The 21,330-nt window shown below is 37.7% G+C and overlaps 1 protein-coding gene across 1 annotated transcript; it reads left to right on the top strand.

Moving 5' to 3' along the window:
• Positions 1-1,574: 1,574 nt before the first annotated feature.
• Positions 1,575-20,660, top strand: LOC129410025 (brevican core protein-like). Its single transcript, XM_055157093.1, has 13 exons — positions 1,575-1,872; positions 2,299-2,473; positions 3,099-3,226; positions 3,315-3,608; positions 6,965-7,789; positions 8,802-9,806; positions 14,564-14,671; positions 15,552-15,710; positions 16,247-16,329; positions 16,740-16,884; positions 17,493-17,689; positions 20,384-20,455; positions 20,508-20,660. Exons 1-13 carry the CDS (start codon positions 1,575-1,577, stop codon positions 20,658-20,660), a joined length of 3,642 nt encoding a protein of 1,213 aa, XP_055013068.1.
• The last annotated feature ends 670 nt before the right edge of the window (positions 20,661-21,330 follow it).

The raw sequence follows: 21,330 nt of genomic DNA, 5'->3' as shown, positions 1-21,330 counted from the left end.
TGGACTAACTAAACATTATTTTTATGTGAAAAAGGGGCAAAAGACTAGATCAGTCTTTTTCTCTCTGGTCAATCCTACACTGGAAATTTTCAGAGAGTTGTTGATATATCAAATGTCAGTTTTGTTTTGTTTCTGCAACATAACCTCAAATTAATATTTCAGTAAATGTTATAACGGTGTTTGAATAATTTATGAATGATTTTTGGCACAGTGGTAGAGAGAGTGCCACATAAGCCTCCTTGGGTCAATTGCAGGTCATAGTCCAGTAGTGGTGGAAGAAATACTCAATTTTATTGTTTAAGTAAAAGTACAGATACCTGAGCAAAAAAAAATAAGTAAAAAGAGTAAAAAGTATTTGTGTTCTGAGATCTAACAAAGTTTCAAATGCAGTGATTTTGAGATTTGTGCAGATGTTTTTCTTAGTTGTTTTTATATATATATTTTTTTTTGTTTGCTCAGATTATGAATGAATGTTAAAAATAACCCCCTTGGTCTTTGCAGCAGGTCTCACATATTCATAAAAATACTTACTTTTACTTTTCAGTCCAGTTCAAAAAAGTAGTGGAGTAGAAAGTACAGATACCTGCTCTCAAATGTAGTAAAGTAAAAGTAAAAAGTATCCACTGTAAATTGTACTTAAGTAAAGTACCGATACTTAAAACGTATACTTAGATACAGAACTTTACCTCGTTACGTTCCAGCACTGTCATAGTCTTAGAGGATCTTCATCAATCTCCTATGTATGACCAAAAAAAAAGCAGCCTTCTCTCCTACGTGTATCACCTGTATCACTATTTTATCCTGAACGCATTCAAGATCCTGTCTCAAGATTCGAAGAAGTCCCAGTGCACCTGACCACTTGCCCTGAGGAACTTTGAAAGATGCAGAGGACAATTTTTCCCTATAAAGACAATGAAAATCTACAGAAATACAAATATACCTGTACACTTGCCCACTTATCTTGAGAATTGTATTTACCATCAGTACAGGACCCAATAACTTTAACACAACAAAGACATTGTGATTGTAATATCCATTCCAATCTAGTCCAGTCCAGTCTAGCTGCTTTTGTAGGGAGTATTATACCTCTCATGACATAGGCCAAGATTATAAGGACTGAGTGAGCGGTGCAGAGCTGGTATAGTGAATCAGTCTTTATTTATAGAGCCCTTTACAACACAAATACAATATAAAACATTGAAAAACATTAAACAATGAAATAAAACAAATTGTTCAAAGTGTCATTGCATTATTGAGTGTTGAAAACTAGTCTGAATAGATAACAGTTTTGAGCCTGGACTTAAACAGGCCAAAGTCTATGATGGTGTGCATATCAGGAGGGAAGGGTGGAGGGGGAGGGGATCACAGAAAGCCCGATCACCCCAGTGTTTGAGCTTGGCTTTGTGGACAGAAATGCATATTCTCTATTGACAATTCTGTTATTGTTATATTACATATATATATTTGTGGTTGGATATAGTCATATTGTTTGGGGCGGTTTCTTTGCAGAGTCCAGCGCACGTCTCCAGGTGAAGATCCTTGAGTCAGATGTCATAGAATCTTCTTTGGGAAGCATGGTGGCGATCCCCTGTTTCATGTCCCTCTCGTCTGTACCATCTTCCATTGAACCCAGAGTGAAGTGGTCAGTGGTGTCCGGAGGGATAGAAAAACAGATTCTAGTGGCGCGGGATCAAAGGGTAAAGGTCAATGAGGCGTTTAAAGACCGTGCGGCGTTACTAAACTACACCTCATCTTCGGAGGACCTGACGCTGTGGCTATATGATATACGCTCTAGTGACTCAGGGCATTACCGCTGTGAGGTGCAGCAGGGTCTGGAGGACGACAGTGACATCGTGCAACTAAAGGTTAAAGGTAAATATTTTTAAGATCAAAGGTGAGTGAGACAGTGAAATAGTGCCGAGGGACTAAAGGTGGAAATTAGCCACTAAAACATTTACAAATAAATAAATAAATAAAACTAAGAATAAGAAGTGTTTTCCTTTCAACCAATGAGTCTCTGGGTCAAACTGTCAATAGGCAAGACACTGCAACCATTTATTATGAGAATTTATGACTTAAATATGACTTAGTATAACTTAAAACAAATGTCAAATCCAGCCAAAAGTGTACAGGGTCAGTTAACTTTTTCCACCTAACCCAAATTCTGAGTAAATGAAAGTAAAAAAAAAAACAAGAAAAAAAAAACGCGTTAACATATTAATACTTATCAATACAAATCAATATAATGACCTTACCGCTTGTACACAGTAACAATAACCTTTATGCTTCTTGCCTCAGGTGTGGTCTTCCACTACAGAGATGCGATGGGCCGTTATGCCTTCTCCTTCCCTCAGGCCCAGAAAGCGTGTGAGTCGATTGGAGCGGAAATGGCAACTCCCGATCATCTCCTTGCAGCTTATCATGACGGATATGAGCAGTGCGACGCAGGCTGGCTAGCAGACCAATCTGTCAGGTATATTACTTCTGTCTGACCTGTTTATTAAAGATCCTATATTACACAAAATTAACTCTTGTAAGCTTTAAGCCACGTTATAATGTTGGTACCTCATCAAAACACACCTGGAGTTGTGTTTTGTTTCATTCACACATGATCTTTAAAATTCTTACTGTCCTTTACAATTAGTCTGTCTCCATCTCCAAAGCTCAAAACGCTCTGTTCCAACTTGTCATGTCATGAAGTAGTAGTTGTTAAGTTAACAACTACATTTTGTGTAGTCAAGATTGGCAATGTAATCATCCAGATGATTCTAATGAAGGTGTATGGAGGTTAAAAACACAGTGGAGCACTTCCTGTATTACCACATGACATCACAAAGTGGAAGTGGTTTCTGCCTAAATTTACAGGGTAAAAAAAACACAACTCAGGTATGTTTTTGATGTGGAAACATAATAACAGAAACATAATAACAGACCAGAAAATAGCATAATATGGGCCTTTTAAATCTTACTTAATCTTAAATCTTACTCTAAATCTTACTAAATCTTACTTTTTTACAGCTGTAGGGCTACACATAAAATAATACTTGGAAGTACATTGAAATTACTTTCCCCTTTTAATTAATTGATTTAACTTTTAGGTACCCCATTCAAAAGCCACGTCAAGGTTGCTTTGGAGACATGGATGGGCGTCCTGGTGTGAGAAACTATGGCACGATGGACCCAAACAGCTTATATGATGTGTACTGCTATATCGATCACATGGATGGTACATAACTAAAATACATATTACTCCAATTTCCCTGGATCATTATGCAGCATTAAAATTGTCATATTTATTTATATTTTAATTTTAGGTGAGGTGTTTTTTCAGCCGGTACCACAGCAGTTGTCCTTCCCAGTAGCGCAGACATATTGCAGAGCGTTGAAGGCAGAGCTCGCCTCCACGGCTCAGCTGTATTTGGCCTGGAGCGAGGGCATGGACCGCTGCAGTCCCGGGTGGCTGTCGGACGGCAGTGTGCGATACCCCATTGTCACCCCCAGGGAGCGCTGTGGAGGCTCGCAGCCCGGAGTCAAAACTGTGTACCTCTTCAGCAACCAGACTGGATTCCCCGAACCATCAAGTCTTCATGATGTTTACTGCTTCAGAGGTGTGTTCCTAGTATTATCGATTTATTATCTGCTAAATGTTTTTCTTACTGTCTCTACCCTCTTTAAAGGGACAGTCTGGAAATTTGGACATAGGACCTCATGTCCTAGTTAGCCAGAATGTCGGAGGCGTGTGGAGACACTTTTTTAAGTATTCCATCCAGTCCTTGTATTTACAGAGGTCACTGGTGCTAGGCTAGCTCATGTCAATGGCCATAATTAGCCTGCCACTAAAAACAGCATCCAAAGCAAATCTATTATTACACCAGACTGTCGATGTGAATGTCTGTGTTGATAGAATAATGTTTAAAATAAAACTAACCTTGCATCGCATGAATCGTTGCATGCTGAGGGACTATTTTCTCAGCAGCAGCAGAATTTTACTTTATTGGTAAGATAGACACTATCAGTCCGCTGCTGCCAAGCTTTCTATAAGAAAGTACAACTCGTGGCTGCTCAGACATAAATTCTGCATGTAAGGTTGATTTTATTTCTAAAATTATTCTATCAACACAAACATTCACATGGATAGTCTGGCATAATAATAGATTGACTGTTTTTAGTGGCAGGCTAACTATGGCCATTGATATGCACTAGCCTAGCACCAGTGTTGTGCATGAACGAGTTCATAAGAAGTTCATTGAACACGTTCATTTTTCAGTGAACTTTGAACTGAACGCAACACTTTTGTAAATCAAGAACTTGAACGTGAATTTGTTCAAATTATGTGTGAGGAACGACGTACGTCACTGTTGGGGTTCAGTTAAACGTCGGAATTTGTTTTCACCTGACGAGTGACGATCTGCTCGCACTTCACCTCGCGAAACCACAGCCGCGTGTCAACGCGAAGGCGACTCCACCGGCAGCTTTAACGGAACGTACGGGCTCTTGTGTCTCTCAATGGGAAGTCAATCAAACTTGACTGGGCGCGTTTAGCTGCTTGTATTTACCTTCTGTACAGGCTGACCACGGCAAACGCAAGGATTTCAAAAGTAAATTTCAAAGCACTAATTAACAGTCTATGTGGATCTGGGCTCTTTCACATGATCCACAACTGCCCAGGGAGCACAATGTGCTGATGGTAAATGCACAAATACAACAACAGATACATGCTCTCTGTGTATTTTGACGGGGATACGCGCCTACGCTCGTGTAGAGCGTCAAAAAAGTGGATGGATCCTATTTTCTGAAATCTACACGCACAGGACGTGCTGCTCCGCGCGCTTATTATTTTACTTGGTACATATGTCAGTAACGCGCGTCACAATGCTTTTTTAACCTGGATTGAAATGGTGGGTTTTTCGTTTTTCTTCATACAAATTTGCTAAAATCACCGCGATATCAGCAGCGGTGAAACGCCGGAGGTTCGCCCGTGTAGACCGTGATCCTGAGCGAAAGGACCGACGCAGAAGTCCGCGCTCCACCGAGATAAACGCAGCTGACGCCCGATCGCACTCGGGGTTCTCTCAGGGGCGGTCCTAGATTCCAAGTTCTAGTCCAGGATTAGTCCTGGTTTAGTCTTGGCTTAGTCCTGGTTTAGTCCTGATTCAGTTCTGGTTTAGACCTGGTTTAGTCCTGGTTCAGTTCTGGTTTAGTCCTGGTTCAGTCCTGGTTCAATCCTGGTTTAGACCTGGTTCAATTCTGGTTCAGTCCTGGTTTAGTCTTGGTTTATTCCTGGTTTAGACCTGGTTCACTCCTGGTTCAGTCCTGGTTTAGACCTGGTTCACTCCTGGTTCAGTCCTGGTTTAGACCTGGTTCAATTCTGGTTCAGTCCTGGTTTAGTCTTGGTTTATTCCTGGTTTAGACCTGGTTCAGTTCTGTTCGGTTTAGTCCTGGTTTAGTCCTGGTTTAGACCTGGTTTAGACCTGGTTTAGTCCTGGTTCAGTTCTGGTATAGACCTGGTTTAGTCCTGGTTTAGACCTGGTTCAGTTCTGGTTTAGTCCTGGTTTAGACCTGGTTTAGTCCTGGTTTGGACCTGGTTCAGTTCTGGTTTAGTCCTGGTTTAGACCTGGTTTAGACCTGGTTTAGTCCTGATTTAGTCCATATACGGCGCAAAAGTTCAGCATCTTAACAGTTCTTTTGGTGAGAGTAAATTAAAAGTGCTGCAATAGTCGTGTAATGTTTTACATTTTAAATACAGTAATATTGTAATGTAACAAATGACTTAGAAATGACAATAACAAGTCATAAATAACACATTACAGTTTTAAAGTCACTTGTCCAACAGTGGATCTTGTAAAGTTGTTGTAAACTAGAAGTCAGTTTGAAAAATAAATGCAGCCTTTCATTTACAGATCTCATCTAAATATAAAATGAACTGAACTTTGAACTAGTTCATGAAAAGTGTGAACTTGCACAACACTGCCTAGCACCAGCGACCTCTGCAAATACAAGGACTGGATGGAATATTTTTAAAAGTGTTTCCAAACATCTCCAACACTCTGGTTCACTGGGAAATGAGGTCCTATATCCAAAATGCCGTACTATCCCTTTAAACGTTCTATATCACACAAAATTGACTCTTGTGAGCTTTTAGCCATGTTATAATGTTGTTCCCTCTTCAAAAATATAATCAGGACTGTGTTTTGTTTCATTCATAGATGTTTGGGTAGCACTTTATTATTAGTCTACACCTACATCTCCAAAGTTCAAAATGCTTTGTTCCACCTTGTGAAGTCATACAGTGGTAGTTTTCAAGTTAACAGCTACCTTTTATCTTTAATTTAGTAGAGAGAAGCAATTCCAGGGCTGAAGTTATACAAATGATTTTAGTGAATGTGTAAAAAAAACAAAAAAAACAAAAAAAAAACGCAGTGGAGCATTTCTTCTATTACCACATGACTTCAGAAGGTTTGTTTTCTGTCTGAGAGAAGTACTCCGTTTAAATAAATATGCAGGATCTGTATGTTAAACATGTGTGAATGAAGCAAAACACAGTTCTAGGTATGTTTTTGGGGAGGAAACAACATTATAACTTGGATCAGAAAATATCATTGTAAGATATGGACAATTTTGTTTGGTACAGTTGTTTGTAACCAGAACTGGCCATGCCCCAAAGCATAAAAGGTCAAATTTAACTGAAGAGAATCTATCTTGAACAAAGATACTCCTTCCTATAGAGCAATTAATTGAAATAATTGTGACTAGTAAAAAAAAATTAAATTAAAAATATATCATATTCATATATTTTTTAGAATTGTTATCATTGTCTGGACTATATAAACTCGAGGGCAAGTCTATATTCTAAAATCATGAATGAAAAATCTGAAAAAATTATATCTTTTAAAATAGATTTTGTATATCTAGGTCTCTATTTATGCTATAATTTCATTTTTTTACTTGACTTTGTACTTTACAGGAAATGGCACTGCTCCCTCTGCCCTTCACTACTTGCCCGCTGAATCTGAGGACATTGAGGAGAGCGTTGTTATGTTCACAGAAAAAGATGAAGAACTCAAACTGCACCAAACTGAGAAAGTGGAGAGAGAGGCCCTGAGCTTTCTAGAGTCAATTTCAGTATTTTCAGCTCCTGCAACTGTGAAAACCCCTCCTGTAGCAAACACAAATGAATCTAGCCACAACACAACAACTGAACAAGATCCTACTGATTCAAACAACACAACAGCTACAGAAATACCAGAGTTAGATGAAGAATCAGTGGAGAATAATAGTACAATTCCTGAAGATGGTGATATTATTGACATTGAAGAAAGTGTTAACTCAACTTTTGTTAAGGCAGAAAATCAAACTACAATCCCACATGTTTTGGTAACTAGCAGAAATTACAATCTAAGTCATGATAATGAGACACAACATATTTTAGAATCTATCTTTGAGCAGCTTGAAAACGTCACTGCAATTTCTGATTTCAAAAATGAAACAACAGCTACTAAAGAGCCTGAACTAGCTGAGATTGAGGAGTCAGTGCAAACAAATGTCACAGAAGTAGACAGCTCGGAAGATCCCATAGAGGAGGTTATGATGGAGGAGACCAATACAACTACAATACCCACAATGCAGCTGGAGGAGTCTAAAGTTGAAGAACCAGTGGAAATCTTACTGTTGACAGAAGCACCAGAAAAGAGCGAAGACATTTTGACGGAACCAACTCAAATGGCAACATCTTCCACTGAAGAGCTGATAACGTGGATTTCACAAGACGGATCTGGAGATGAGTCCCAAGGTAAAACAAACGCACAATATACACACAATAAACGCACAATATAAAAAGAAATCCTATAAGCAGCAATACAAAACACAGTCAAACAAATTATTATACTTAATTATTTTTATTTGTGATGTTTGACAATCAAGATAAGCCCTTATATATGCATGTTTAAGATACATGTTTAAGGAGACTTCTTTCCTAAACTGAAAAAATAAGGATTCGAATGTTTTTAAAGTTGTTCCAATACCTAATATTAGTCAAGCTGCTATGGCCGATACTGATATTGATATCCATTTTCAAATCCATGGCAAGGCTCACAACAAAAAAATGTTTTTATAATTTTAAAAAAGTGTTTTTGTGAATTTTCTCTGATATAATACTACTTTTTTACAATAAAATTTTTTATGATACCAACAGTGTTTGCACCGTCAATTCAGGCACCTAAAATAATGCCTTTGGAAGCATGTTATGTTTGCACTCCTTTTCTCTTTCAAACTCAAATGCACCCTCAGTCTAGCCTGATTCATCAGCCCATTTCACTTTGTAGAAACCATTTGACCTCACAGCATTAGAATTTGTTCGTTCAACGATAGGCGGATACTTTTTTCATTTAACCATTCTCTGCTATTTGGTTGTGACGTATGTAATGCTCCGCTAACAGGGCTAACTGGTATATTAAGCTTTTTCCAAATCCCGTAAGAAGAAGGGCAATAATGTCTTTCCCCTTGATAAAAATTCACCAAACATTCTCTTTGTTCCTTTAAATCCTCGATCTCGGGAATCACTGCCAACACAGAATGTATGGTCTTCCAGGCCTAGTCGTTGAGAGAAATTAAACTGAGCGGAGGCACTAGGTGGCGCCAGCCTGGCTACCTTCAGCCTGCACCTGGGCCTAAATACCACGATGAATGATGTCACATATAGTGATATTCTCTCACCCATAGATCACAGCATCTCATAAATATTGCTAAATATTGCTAAATGATCCAAATTGCAGTCTAAATTTCTCTGTATTTGTTTTTTCCAGAGATTGACACGAATGTTACAACTATGGCCATTCTTGCCGGTCCTGAAACTTTGGGCATGTCAAGTCCATCTGCACCATCAGACCTGCCCAGTGTCACACCAACCCACCAAACAGCCCTGAATCTGACCACTTCACCTGCAGAAGAGATTAAAAACACAAGTGCAGAATCTGAAGATGCAGCTGTGGTTGAAAGTGAAGAAATTAAACTCATCACAACCACCAATTCTGACAACCTTTTAGACTCTACTGTAAGTTTTGGTACCACAGAGTCTACACAAGTGTCCTATTCCTCTATTAAACCAAACTACAGGGAGTATTTAGAGGCAGTGACCGGTGTATTTCAAGAGGCAAGTGGTCAAGAACCTGAAACTGCACTGCCAAATCTGGATGAGCCTACACCAACTATGGAAGATAACATCACTTTCACCAGCCAAAATGGTCTGGAAGGAGAATCTCTAGAAGATGAAAATGCAACTATTGACAATAATGAGGAAAATTTTCATCAAGGAGCGGCCAATTCTACGTTTGATGACGAGAATGAAGTCAGCCAAGATAACGTTACAGCAAGTTCAAATTTTGAAACAACCCCGACTGAAGAAATTCTTGCAGTTGTCACAAGTATTGAAGACGAACTTTTAGTCATGCCTACCAACGACAAAAATAACTCCTCAGCATTTTCCAATGACTCACAAACCACGTACTGGACATCACTGACCACTACAGCTAGACCCCAGGAACATGAGTATAATAGGAAAACCTCCACATTGTCCCATCACAACTCGGCCAAAACTACTACAGCTAGACCGTACTGGACCAGGCGCACCCCTTTAACCACTGCAGTGCCAAAAGTGACCCACGGGACCTCATCTCCCCAAACAGTGACAGTGCACATCCCCCCAGTGGATACTGGCCGGGCGGACCACAAATTTAGTCTGACCCCGCCCCCCTCACTGCATATCTTACCTGTAGAGAGGGCAGCTATAGGCGGAACAGGGAAAATATCAGGTAAAGTTGAAGTATGTCTTATCAGCTTAACTCTCCTCCTTTTGCTCCTCAACACAATGATGTACTAATTGTCTGTCTACCCCAAAACCTGCCTTGCTTCATACCCCTTTTACTTCTCAAATCAACTTCTTCACTACTTCATCTTAAAGTTACTCACCTTTGGGACAGCCTCCCCTTATGCATGATGTCTTTCTTCACCTTGACCCAAATCTGACTTCTGTGAAGTACTGTGATAGCTTATAGGGCGTGTTCCTGTTTTAGTTGAATGACCGAACTTAACTTGTGTCAAAGCATACCACACAGTTTTACTAAATGACTTGAAAATTGAATGTAAAAGAATTTGTGTTGATGGTACCAGCACTGACTGCAAATTAATGAATGTTTATTGACGACTGACATTGTAGACTGTATATAAGGGATGGATGTAGAGTGAAAAACATTTCAACATTTTAGAAAATCTCTTTATATATTTTTAACTTATAACAATGAATAAGATAAGAGAACAACAGTAATAAAAATATGCTTAAATCTTACACTACTGTATTGGTAGAGTAAATAAATACCAAGCTATAACACTATGATACACAGTTTTCATTGTAGCTCCAGCTTTTGACCATGAAACTAATGATGCTTGAGACATGATGATGGGCATAAAGTCACAAAGCCAATGCAAAGTCTTGACTTATCAACAAACAGTGATGGGGAGAATACTTTGAAAATGTATTTAGTTACAGAATATTCAATAATTGCATTAAAATGTAAATTGTACCATATTCCGATACATGGTCCAATCAGTGTACTCTAATCTGAATACATAATACTTTTACATGGAGTTGCATTTAAATTATAGTTTAAAGCTGAAACATAGTATTAAAAACTGCTTTATATTTGTTTCACTGTTTTTCAAGCATTTCATATCACTCACTGGAGATGGAAAAACCACACACACACTCACCACAAGAGCAGAACTGTTTATTTTTCTCACTGATTCTGTGCAGTTCGAAGCCTAAATTACATGATCAAATACCGTAATGTAGTCCTTTTGATTTTAGTAAAGTAACTATATTCTGACTCTATAACCAAATGAAAAAGAAGCTGCACCAGAATAAGGTGACTCAAATACGTATTCTTGGTGGATGTATTTAGTATCTTCCCAACACTTTCAACCACTATGTTTGTATCTTCTGTATGTAGTTAGAGCAAGAAAAACACTGGACATACCCCATAGTGACAAAGGAGCATATGTTAACTCATTAATCCGTGTTTTTGGAGTGAGCATCAAAGACACAGCCCCCCGCTAAATGTCAGGAGTTGGAAAATACAGTTCCTCCTATACCAGGTCAGTGATAAACAACTTTTCAACAAAAAAATAGCTAAAACCTGTTCACTATTACTACATCCATGTTATATACAGTCTAATAATGACATGACTAACCATAAATCCTGTGTTTCATTTCCTTATGTTTGTTGCAAAAGCACAATTTATTAATATGTAAATAAGCACAATATTGTGTTTTAGTATTTAGCTCTATGTGCCATGTTCTTTAATACAGAAACCATCTCTTTCATATCACCTTTGTATTGTCTTTTCAGGTGTGACAATGATAAAGGCAACTACTCCGCATTTGTTTTTGTCTCATCTTGTACAAAACAACAGGTTCCTTAACGCACACAGGTTTTAAAGGTGTACTATGTAACTTTTTTGGTGGATAATCTGACCTTTAACTTGGCTTGGTTGTGTCACCTACTTTTTTCCATATAGATACTAGACAAGTTTATGTCATACTGTGGAATATTCCGGGCGAAGCAATAGCATATTCGTGCAGACAAGCAATGGCAGACCTTCCACCCGAAAAGTTACGTAGTGCACTTTTAAAGGGCCCATATTATGCTGTATGATCTACTCTATAATGTTGTTTCCTCTTCACAAACATACCCAGAGTTGTTGTTGTATCATTCACACATGTTTAACACACAGACCCTGCATATTTAGGCTGAGTTTTTCCCTCAAAAAGAAAACCCTCTGTTCCACCTTGTGATGTGGTAATACAGGAAGTGCTCGATTGTGTTTTTAAACTCCATACACCTTCATTACAATCATTTGGATAATTTAAGATCTGGAATTGCTAATCTCTACTGAACAAAAGGTACAAACAGAGCAAACTAAAAACAAAGGGTTACTCATGAAACTAAACACAACTCCAGGTATTTTTTGATGAGGTAACTACATTATAACATCATTAAAAGCTCACAAGAGTAAATTTTGTGTAATATAGGACCTTTCAGTTCATGGGTTGTTTGACTGGGGCATGAGGAGCACTTTTACACAGAGCCAAGTAGTGAAGGAAGGGATTAAAATAAAATGTGTACTGCCTGAAGAGTGTAGGTCTTACACATAAGGCACAGAATAAAGTCGGCTATAAATAATGGCCACTCTGTAAGGTTCATGTTGCAGATGAGGAGAACCCTTTTTATGAAAATTATAAACAGTAAATTTTGTCTTATCAGCATTTTATTACACACATGCAGCTTCCTTTATCTCACAGTTGTAAATTTTGGCTGAGGTTATAACTGAATGACCATCTTATCTGGCAACTTGGCCCATGTACTAAAATATAGAGATCACACTGAGGTAACTATATAATTTTTACATGAATGAAAAGTGAATTTCTTGGAAGACTTACAGATTTGAAATTTCCTATATTACACAAAATGGACTCATGTGAACTTTTAATTATGGTGGAATTTTGTTATCTCATCAAAAATATACTTAGGGTTGTGTTTCACACATTTGAGTAATCTTTTATTATTTGTCTGATTACGTTTCCAAAGCTCAAAATGACCTGTTCCACCTTGTGATGTTATATAGTGGTGGTTTTCAAGTTAACAGCTACATTTTATCTTTTGTTGAGTGAAGACTGGCAATTCTAGGACTGAAATTATCCAAACAATTCTAGTGAAGATGTATGAAGCAGAGGTGTCGTGACTTGGACTCGAGTCAGACTTGAGTCACTATTTTTAGGACTTGAGACTTGACTTGTTAAAATTTACTAAGACTTGGGACTTGACTTGGCCTTGAAGGTCAGTGACTTGAGAAGACTCGAGAAACACTTCTAAATCTGAATTCTTTCTATTCTGACCATAATGATTCACATTAAGATCTTGTCAAGAGATTTAAAAATAAAAAATTAATTAAACTAATTTCTAAAACTCTTATATACTCTATAAATACTCATATATGAATATACTGTGAATTTTTAAGTACAATTTATCTTAAAATTCATATAATTTGCAAAAATCTAAGCTATATTTGGTACTTTGGTTTAAAGACTTGAAATGACTTAAACTCAAAGCAGACGACTTGGACTTGACTTGAACTTGACTTGGACTTATGGGCCAGTGACACGAGACTCAACTTGGACTTGCCTGTATTTGATTTGGGACTTGACTCGGACTTGAGGTCAAAGGCTTGAGACTTATTTGAGACTTGCAAAACAACGACTTGGTCCCACCTCTAGTTTAAAGTATAAAGGAGTATAAAATCACAGTGGAGCACTTCCTGTATTACCACATCACAAGGTGGAACAAAGTGTTTGCTGTTTGTGGGAAGAACTCAGCCTAAATATGCAGGGTTTGTGTGTTAAACATGTGTGAATGAGACAAAACACAACTCCAAGTATGATTTTGATGAGGAAACATTATAACATACTGTAGATCAGAAAACAGCATAACATGGGCCCTTTAAGACGTCTCTTTTTCACATCTGCCTGGGTAATTACATTCACAACACTGAATATCCAGCTCCTCCAATAAAACTAATGTAATGAGCAGTGACCTTTATCTGGGCCTGGTGCCATTCTCCCAGCCATTAAAATCACAGACAACTCATTTCCTTCTGTGCGAATGACGTGGAGAACAATTTTGAGAGCTGCAGAGAAGAGCGTGCCTGCACAGTCACAGATCCCTTTGCTTGTCTAAACTCAAAATCTAAGAAAGTACATACTACACACATTTGAGAGGACAGTAACTTTACGCAGATGTCACAATATTGTCATTACATTTGTAGAAAGCAGTGATTACGCTTCCAAATTACCAGGCTCCTAAGAAGGACCTTAAAAACACTTGTTAACAGTTGGGGTTAATTATAGATGCAACAGACATCTTGTTTATAGGATGCCAAAGGAAACAAATAAAACGTACTTACCTACTTTTTAAATATTTAGTTTCAGAGCGCATCCCTTCACTGCACTTCACTCTGTTTTAGACGCTTTCTTTTCCTATAGCCTCAATTATGAAAATACACGGTAAGTCGAATATCAGAAAAAAAATAAAAATAAAAATTTAATAGAAAAGAGAGAGAGCAAAACTTAGTAACTTGCATCATATTAACTGTGAGACTTCTGTGTGGTCCTCAATAAACATTTTTCAGCAAAATATAAGAAGTGATGATTCATAAAGTACATATAATTTTTGTTGAAGACTAAATTATGGTTTCCAAATGATTGGAATTACTTGAGATGAAGCAGAGAAAGCACAAAACAGCGACTGGGCAGCTTTACTTGTTCCTTGTGTTGTCTTCTGCTGCCACCTGTTGGCTTAAAAGAATCATGACACCTGCTTTATGTCACATGGGATTGGTTCATATTCCTCTTGTCCATGTTAATTTTATGTATTTGTCCTATTGGCTTATGCTTTGGTAGTTTTTGTCTGGTAAAAACACTGTAAAATGATTATTTCTTTTCTGTTTTGCATTTCAGATGGGTGCCTCAATGACCCATGTCTGAACGGAGGGACGTGCACAGATCAAAATGGACAGATCAAATGCCTCTGCTTACCCACATATGGAGGAGATTTCTGTCAGACAGGTGAGTGGACTGAAGCAGGTATTTCTGAAAATCAAGGCGATCTAGACTTAAAGATGCATTGTGTAACTTTTCTGGTGAAGCGTCCGTCAAATGCTTTTGTTCATTGAGATGTTATTGCTTTGTCTGGAATATTTCACAGTATGGTATTAACCCTTCTGTCTTCATGGAGACCAAATCAGACCAAGTTACAGTTCAGATCTAAAATGAAGTATCCATAGAAGCAAGAATGTGATGGACACCCAATCAAAAAGTTACATAGTGCACCTTTAAACCTGATGTAAATAAAGTAATAAACCCAAACTAGTCATACTTCATACTGGATCTAAACCTGGGCTCAACAGGGGACAAAGATAATATACAATATAGGACTAAATAGGGTCTGTACACAAGGATAAGTCAATTGTAGTAGGAATTTAAAAAAAAAAAAGAAAGGTCTTTTATTATGCTAAATTAACTCTTGTAAGTTTTAAGCCAAGGTGTAATGCTGTTATTTCATCAAAAACATAAATGAAAGATTACTGAGTGTCACCATAGATAGCAGGCAGTGACAGTGCAGAAACATACTATACACAAATGTGCCCCAATTTAGACTTAGACTTAGAGAGACTTTATTGATCCCCAAGGGAAATTATTTGGACACAGTAGCTCACACATCACAATATATTGTAATAACAAAAGTAACAATGTAAATGGTGATAATAAGTTCTAAATAAGTAGCAAAAATAGCAAAACACTGTGTGCTTGGGAATATAGCTTAAACATAACTTAAGTGATGTGAAGGGGACCCATTTTATGTCAATTCAAGCTTCCTGCAGCATCCTTGGTTAAAAGCATGCAGTAGCAGTGGTTCATGTGTGTACACGTCTTTGTGTGCTTTCAGACCTGGAACAGTGTGAGGTGGGCTGGGATAAGTTCCAGGGCTACTGTTACCGTCACTACGGGCGCCGTCTGAGCTGGGAGGTGGCGGAGCAGCACTGCCGGACGATGGGGGCGCATCTAGTGTCCATCATGAGTCCTGAAGAGCAGGGCTTTATCAACAGTAAGTCTAGTACCATTAATCTATACTATTTAAAGGTCTTATATTACACAAATTTATAATGCTGTTGCCTCACTGAAAACAAACTTGCAGTTGTGTTTTGTTTCATTTATACATGTTTGAGTAATGCTGCCTTATTTGGCTGTTTGCTGTCCCAAAACTTGTGATGTCGTGTAATGGTAGTTTTCAAGTTAATGGCTGTGTTGTACCTTTTGCCCAGTAGAGACTGGCAATTTCAGGGCTGAAATTGTCTAAACGATTCTAATGAAAGTGTATGGAGTTTAAAAACACAGTAGAGCACTTCCTGTATTACCACAGCACATTAAAAGAAGGGCTGGGTGTTTTCTGTTTGAGAGAATACTCAGTCTAAATATACAGGTTTGTGTGTTAAACGTGTGTGAATGAAACAAAACACAACTCCAGGTATGTTTTTGTTAAGGAAACAATATTATAACTTAAATCAGATTATAGTGTATTATGGGCCCTTTAATTTATAGTATTTACACTTCGTATTTAAAGGCCTTTTGTTTTTCTTTAAGATTTCTACAAAGAGTACCAATGGACTGGTTTGAATGACAAGGCAATTGAGGATGATTTCCGCTGGTCGGATGGCAACCCTCTGGTACAGAAACACCCAAACTAGACACCATTTTTCAGAATTTTATAAGGAAATATATAAGGGAAGATAGGACTTCACCATGAAAAAAGTACTTTTAAACAAAGATTTACTCAAAAGAAAAGAAAACAACTGAAAAGCATTTGTTAGTTTAAAACACTAGAACTACAGAAGAAAATGTGTATAGCCACAAAAAGCCCACAGTCAGTGAAGTGTTTTCTAATTATAAACATGTACAGTAAAGGGTGCTCTTGGGAAAAAAAACACAGATCAAAACTCAATCATAACTAAATCCAGGCACTCAGGAAAAGTTTAATTAAAACTAGATGATATTGAATAGTACACAGTAGAATGTTGCATTATAATGAATATAGTCATTGATTAAATATATAACTGATTTGTGACTGTGCCCTCAGCTGTATGAGAACTGGTACAAGGGGCAGCCTGACAGTTACTTCCTCTCTGGGGAGGACTGTGTGGTGATGGTTTGGCACGACAACGGACGCTGGAGCGATGTGCCCTGTAATTACCACCTGGCCTATACCTGCAAGAAGGGCACCTGTGAGTACTATGAGATATTCAAATCACTCTATGCTTAATAATCAGGAACGTAAAGTGGAACTGAACACCTAAACTCCTCTCACAAGTACATTTCAAATAGCGTTGGTAAGTAAGTTGGGCAGTACCTGGATGACTAAAGAAAAGAGTGAGGGGGAGGACGGGCAGAGTTTGGATGTATGAGGAAGAGTGTAATTGGTGTAATAGGTATCTGTTTGACATTCTTCTGCAGACCTAGACTGCATGTTGCAAAGCCAGGTCCCTTAACCAGACTCCTTTTGTCTCTCCTTGCTCTTCACTCCCATTTCACTTACATCTGTCCTTTCTATAGAAGAACAGCTGTCGGCCAAATATAAAAAGAAGACTTATGTCATAATTTGTTCATATTTCAATTATCATATTTTTTCTAATGATAACGATGACTTAAAAGTGAAAAAAAGTGTTGATACAAAACATTTTTAAGTTAACACTGAACATAAGAATGCCAGTATACATAGTTATATCTCCTACAACAATTGTTCAACCAGTTGTTCTTGCAGTTCCACTCCATGCATAATATTTACTGTGTATTTGATTTAATGAACATCTTGTAATTCTTGTGTCTATTCCAGCTTCCTGTGGTCCACCTCCCAGAGTCAGAAATGCCTCCATATTTGGAAAAGTTAAACAGAGGTATCCCACAAACGCAGCTGTCCGCTATCACTGCTCCGAGGGCTTCCAGCAGAGACTCAACCCCCTCATCAGGTGTCTGTCCGGGGGCAAGTGGGAAAGACCCCAGATCCAGTGCATCCCTGGTACGATCAGAAATGTATTTTTGCACAGTTAATAGGGATGGGACACAGGATCACATGAAAAGATTGTGGCAAAATTATCTTGTAAGATTTTTCTGTTTTACATTTAGTTTGGACAAAAAATGGGTTAAAGGTTTTATATTACACAAAATGGAGCTTTAAGCCATGTTATAATGTTCATCAAAAACATACCCAGAGTTATGTTACATTCCCACATGTTTGAATAAGCCTGGTTTATTGATCAGCAATTCCAGATCTGAAATCATCCAAATGATTCTAGTGAAGGTGTTTGGAGTTTAAAAACACTGAAGCACTTCCTGTATTACCACATCACAAGGTGGTACAGGATGTTTTCAGTTTGAGTGAAGAACTCAGCCTAAATATGCAGGGTTTGTGTTACACGTGTGTGAATGAAACAACACACAACTCCAGGTCTGTTTTTGATGAGGAAACAACATTATAACATAAATCAGAAAAGAGCGTAATACGAACCCTTTGAGAGTTGACATTTAGATTTCTTCACAGCAAAATTGTAAACTGAACCACACCATTAATTTATTAGAAATGATGTAACAATTTTGTCTTGTTTTGTTCTCATGGACTCAATCTTGTGTCTTGTCTTGTGTAAATAGTGTCTCATCCCACTCCTATCATACATATATATATATATATTTTTTGTAATGCGAAATTTTTGTTTTATTTTGCAGAGAACTGGAGTCTAACCCAGTTCCCCAGTGTAACTTCTACAGACAGGAACCTTCCTGCGATTGAAGAATATGATTTTCATGAATTTGAAACTCCCAAAGAGATGCCACAGTACTGGGACATCAAGTTTTAACTGTGTGTTTTAAATTGCAGTGGTTTTGAGGTTTGAACATAAGCACAATTTTCTACAGCTTTGAGTGAACACAATTATATTAAGAATAAGAAACATTTTCTACAAGATTCAACTTTTGTTTTCCTTTTATTAATGTGTTTTTGGTTGTATAAAGTCTACTCTACAAGGTCTTAAAGCTGAAAGTTGCTGTATTTAGAGCATTTTTTTTTTTCATCTTTCAATTTTGAACTTGTATGTCATGTTTTTGGTATCCCTGATAGATTTCATATTGTAATTAGTGGACACCTTGTGATTTGTGTTGCTTATTTATGTTATGAGTGGACACAGTTTTGACCTCTAAAAGAGCATAGGAAGTGGCACTTTATTTTGAATATAAGGCAACAGGACATTTTATTGTGTATCTAACAGTGTTCATAGTACATCCACCTAAATTTGTATATTTTACTTTTTGTGTTTCACAATACTTTTACTGAATATGGTGCTAAAAGTTTATCCAACAGTGATGCTTATGTGTATTTCCCTTACATGAAGTTTCAGTCCATTACATATCCATAAAAACTATAGGCCCACACAGCACATGTATCTCCACAGAGCAGACTCAGTTTTGTTCATCAGCTTTATGTTGTAATAAAGTTTTGTAGAACAGAGCCAAGAATAAACTCCTTTTCTATCCTGAATTATCTGTTTATGTTTCTTAAATACCACGGGCCTCTGACAAATAAGACTGACATAGCTGCACTATAAAATGGGGCCATGTAATGAGCACTTTACATTTCTAAAGTACCATTTAGCTAAAAACTGTAGTCCAATTTTAACCCTGTTCTGTGTCATGTGACCGGACTCACCTGTCTGTGGTCCACGGAAGTTTTGTCGCTGAAGGAACAGATCTCCCCAAAACACAAAAAATGTAAGTCAGTGCTTAAAAACGTAAAACATGAGTTTACCTGTTGTATTTCGCCTTTAGGTAAACAGACATGCTAAATGATTAAGGCCTGATCTAAGCTAAGATTTTATACGGCGTAAAATGAGTCTATAATAACTTGTACACTTCAAGAACTGTGTTTGAGAGTGGGTTAACACAAAAGTGTGCTTCAGAGTAACCAGTCATTTTATGGTTGAGTTGTAAATGAAAATGAACAGAAATAAATTACAAAATTTTACAAAAAATGTCGCCACCAGGTGGCATCAGTGAGCCATAGATGGGGGCAGGTGCGTTGATGATTTGAAAAGAGTTTTTATTTCGCAGATAACTCAAATTGTTTTGTTGATTTGTTTATTTTGTATTTAGTTTGAAAACTATAACTTAATAAATATTTAAGCATCTGCTTTCTATGAACACAATACAAGTGTAGGCTTAGAAGCATTTGACTTTTTTCCCATGAATACTTTCTTTTTTTTTTTTTATACAAATCAACATCTTCCTCGGTATTGAAAATGTTGTCTTCATTTCTTCCTAAATGACAATGGCTTCCTTGATTTACAAAATACAAAATCTGCTATATTTGGATTTTTATGTTGGCTTGAATCTCACTTTTTTCTTTAGTACACACACTATTATGTATGAATTTATATACCATATAAAAAAAAGCCCAATCCTCTTTTTGCAGCTGCACCTCTAACACATCTCAGAGCAGTTTTCTGTTGTGCCCAAACTGCCAGATAATTGTGGCTGTGTTGGCGCCCCTGTGGAGAGCGTGTTCGTGAGAAACCCTGTCTCTCTCAGACTCAGCTCAATTAGACGAGGCATCCCGCGTGTTTGGCCCTGATCAGAGGTGAGTTTGGTTCAGGACTTTGGTGTGGGCAGGTCCTGTTTCTCAGCCCCTCAATAGCTTCACACAGTTCTTCTTGATTGTGGTTTCTCCCTCTGTCATAGACCTGCTCAGGCCGCTCCAGATGGGACGGCATTGTGGCCCGGGACCCATGGGTCAGAGGTCGACACAGAAAGGTCAGAGGTGAGTGTTTAGAGACTCCTGCCGCAGTTCCTCTTTCTCCAAAAGGACGCGTGGCTCCAACTAATTGAGGTCCACCTCCTAAAGACCAAGTGCGAGGTCCTTGACACCAGTTTGACCAATGCAGAGCGCAGCAGGGGTCTGCGAGGGAAACCACGTAATTATGAAGAGATTGTCCCAAAGCCTGCTGCTGCTAATTAATGGAGTGGACCTTTTGAATGGACTTATCTTTAGGGTAATAAATAACCTGTTGTATTTTATAGATTATAGTCTATAAATTATAGAGCGTGTGCAAGGCAAGTTTATTTGTAAATTTGTGCTTTACAGAATAAGAAAGACATTAAAATCATTAAAATACAAACAAATCAAAACATAAATAATCATCATAAAATTTACCTTAAAAGAGAAATAAACTTATATATCATAAGATCTATATGCACAGTTACTGCAGCAATCACCAACAGACCTTTTTAGCACATGGTTGTTGAAGTTTTTACAGATTTTTTTATATGTGCAAATCCACTTTTTGCACATCTCCTTGGCCCCTTATCTTAACTTTGTTTTGTCAGGTATCGCCACTATTCAGCCATCTCTCTTTTACCTGTTGAGTTGTCTAAGATTACACAATGCATGTTTATATATGTAGCTTTATGCAGTTATTATTATTATAGTAAGACTTGGCTGATATTAACTACAACATGAATGGTCTCGCAAACTAAGTAATCCGTATTTTTATTGTTGAACTAGACGGGACTTGACTTTCAGTTGTCTGACATAATTTTATTCTTGTGGGTTGAAACGGAGCCTAAGTGGAGTATTCACTTGTCTGATGGAGAGAAAAGGGGCAGAGGGGTATGAGGCAGAGGGGCAT

Source organism: Boleophthalmus pectinirostris, unplaced genomic scaffold, assembly GCF_026225935.1.
Source record: "Boleophthalmus pectinirostris isolate CB_2022bp ecotype Guang Dong unplaced genomic scaffold, ASM2622593v1 HiC_scaffold_21, whole genome shotgun sequence".
Classification (NCBI taxonomy): Eukaryota; Metazoa; Chordata; class Actinopteri; order Gobiiformes; family Gobiidae; genus Boleophthalmus; species Boleophthalmus pectinirostris.
This window is presented reverse-complemented; position numbering and strand designations above follow the sequence as displayed.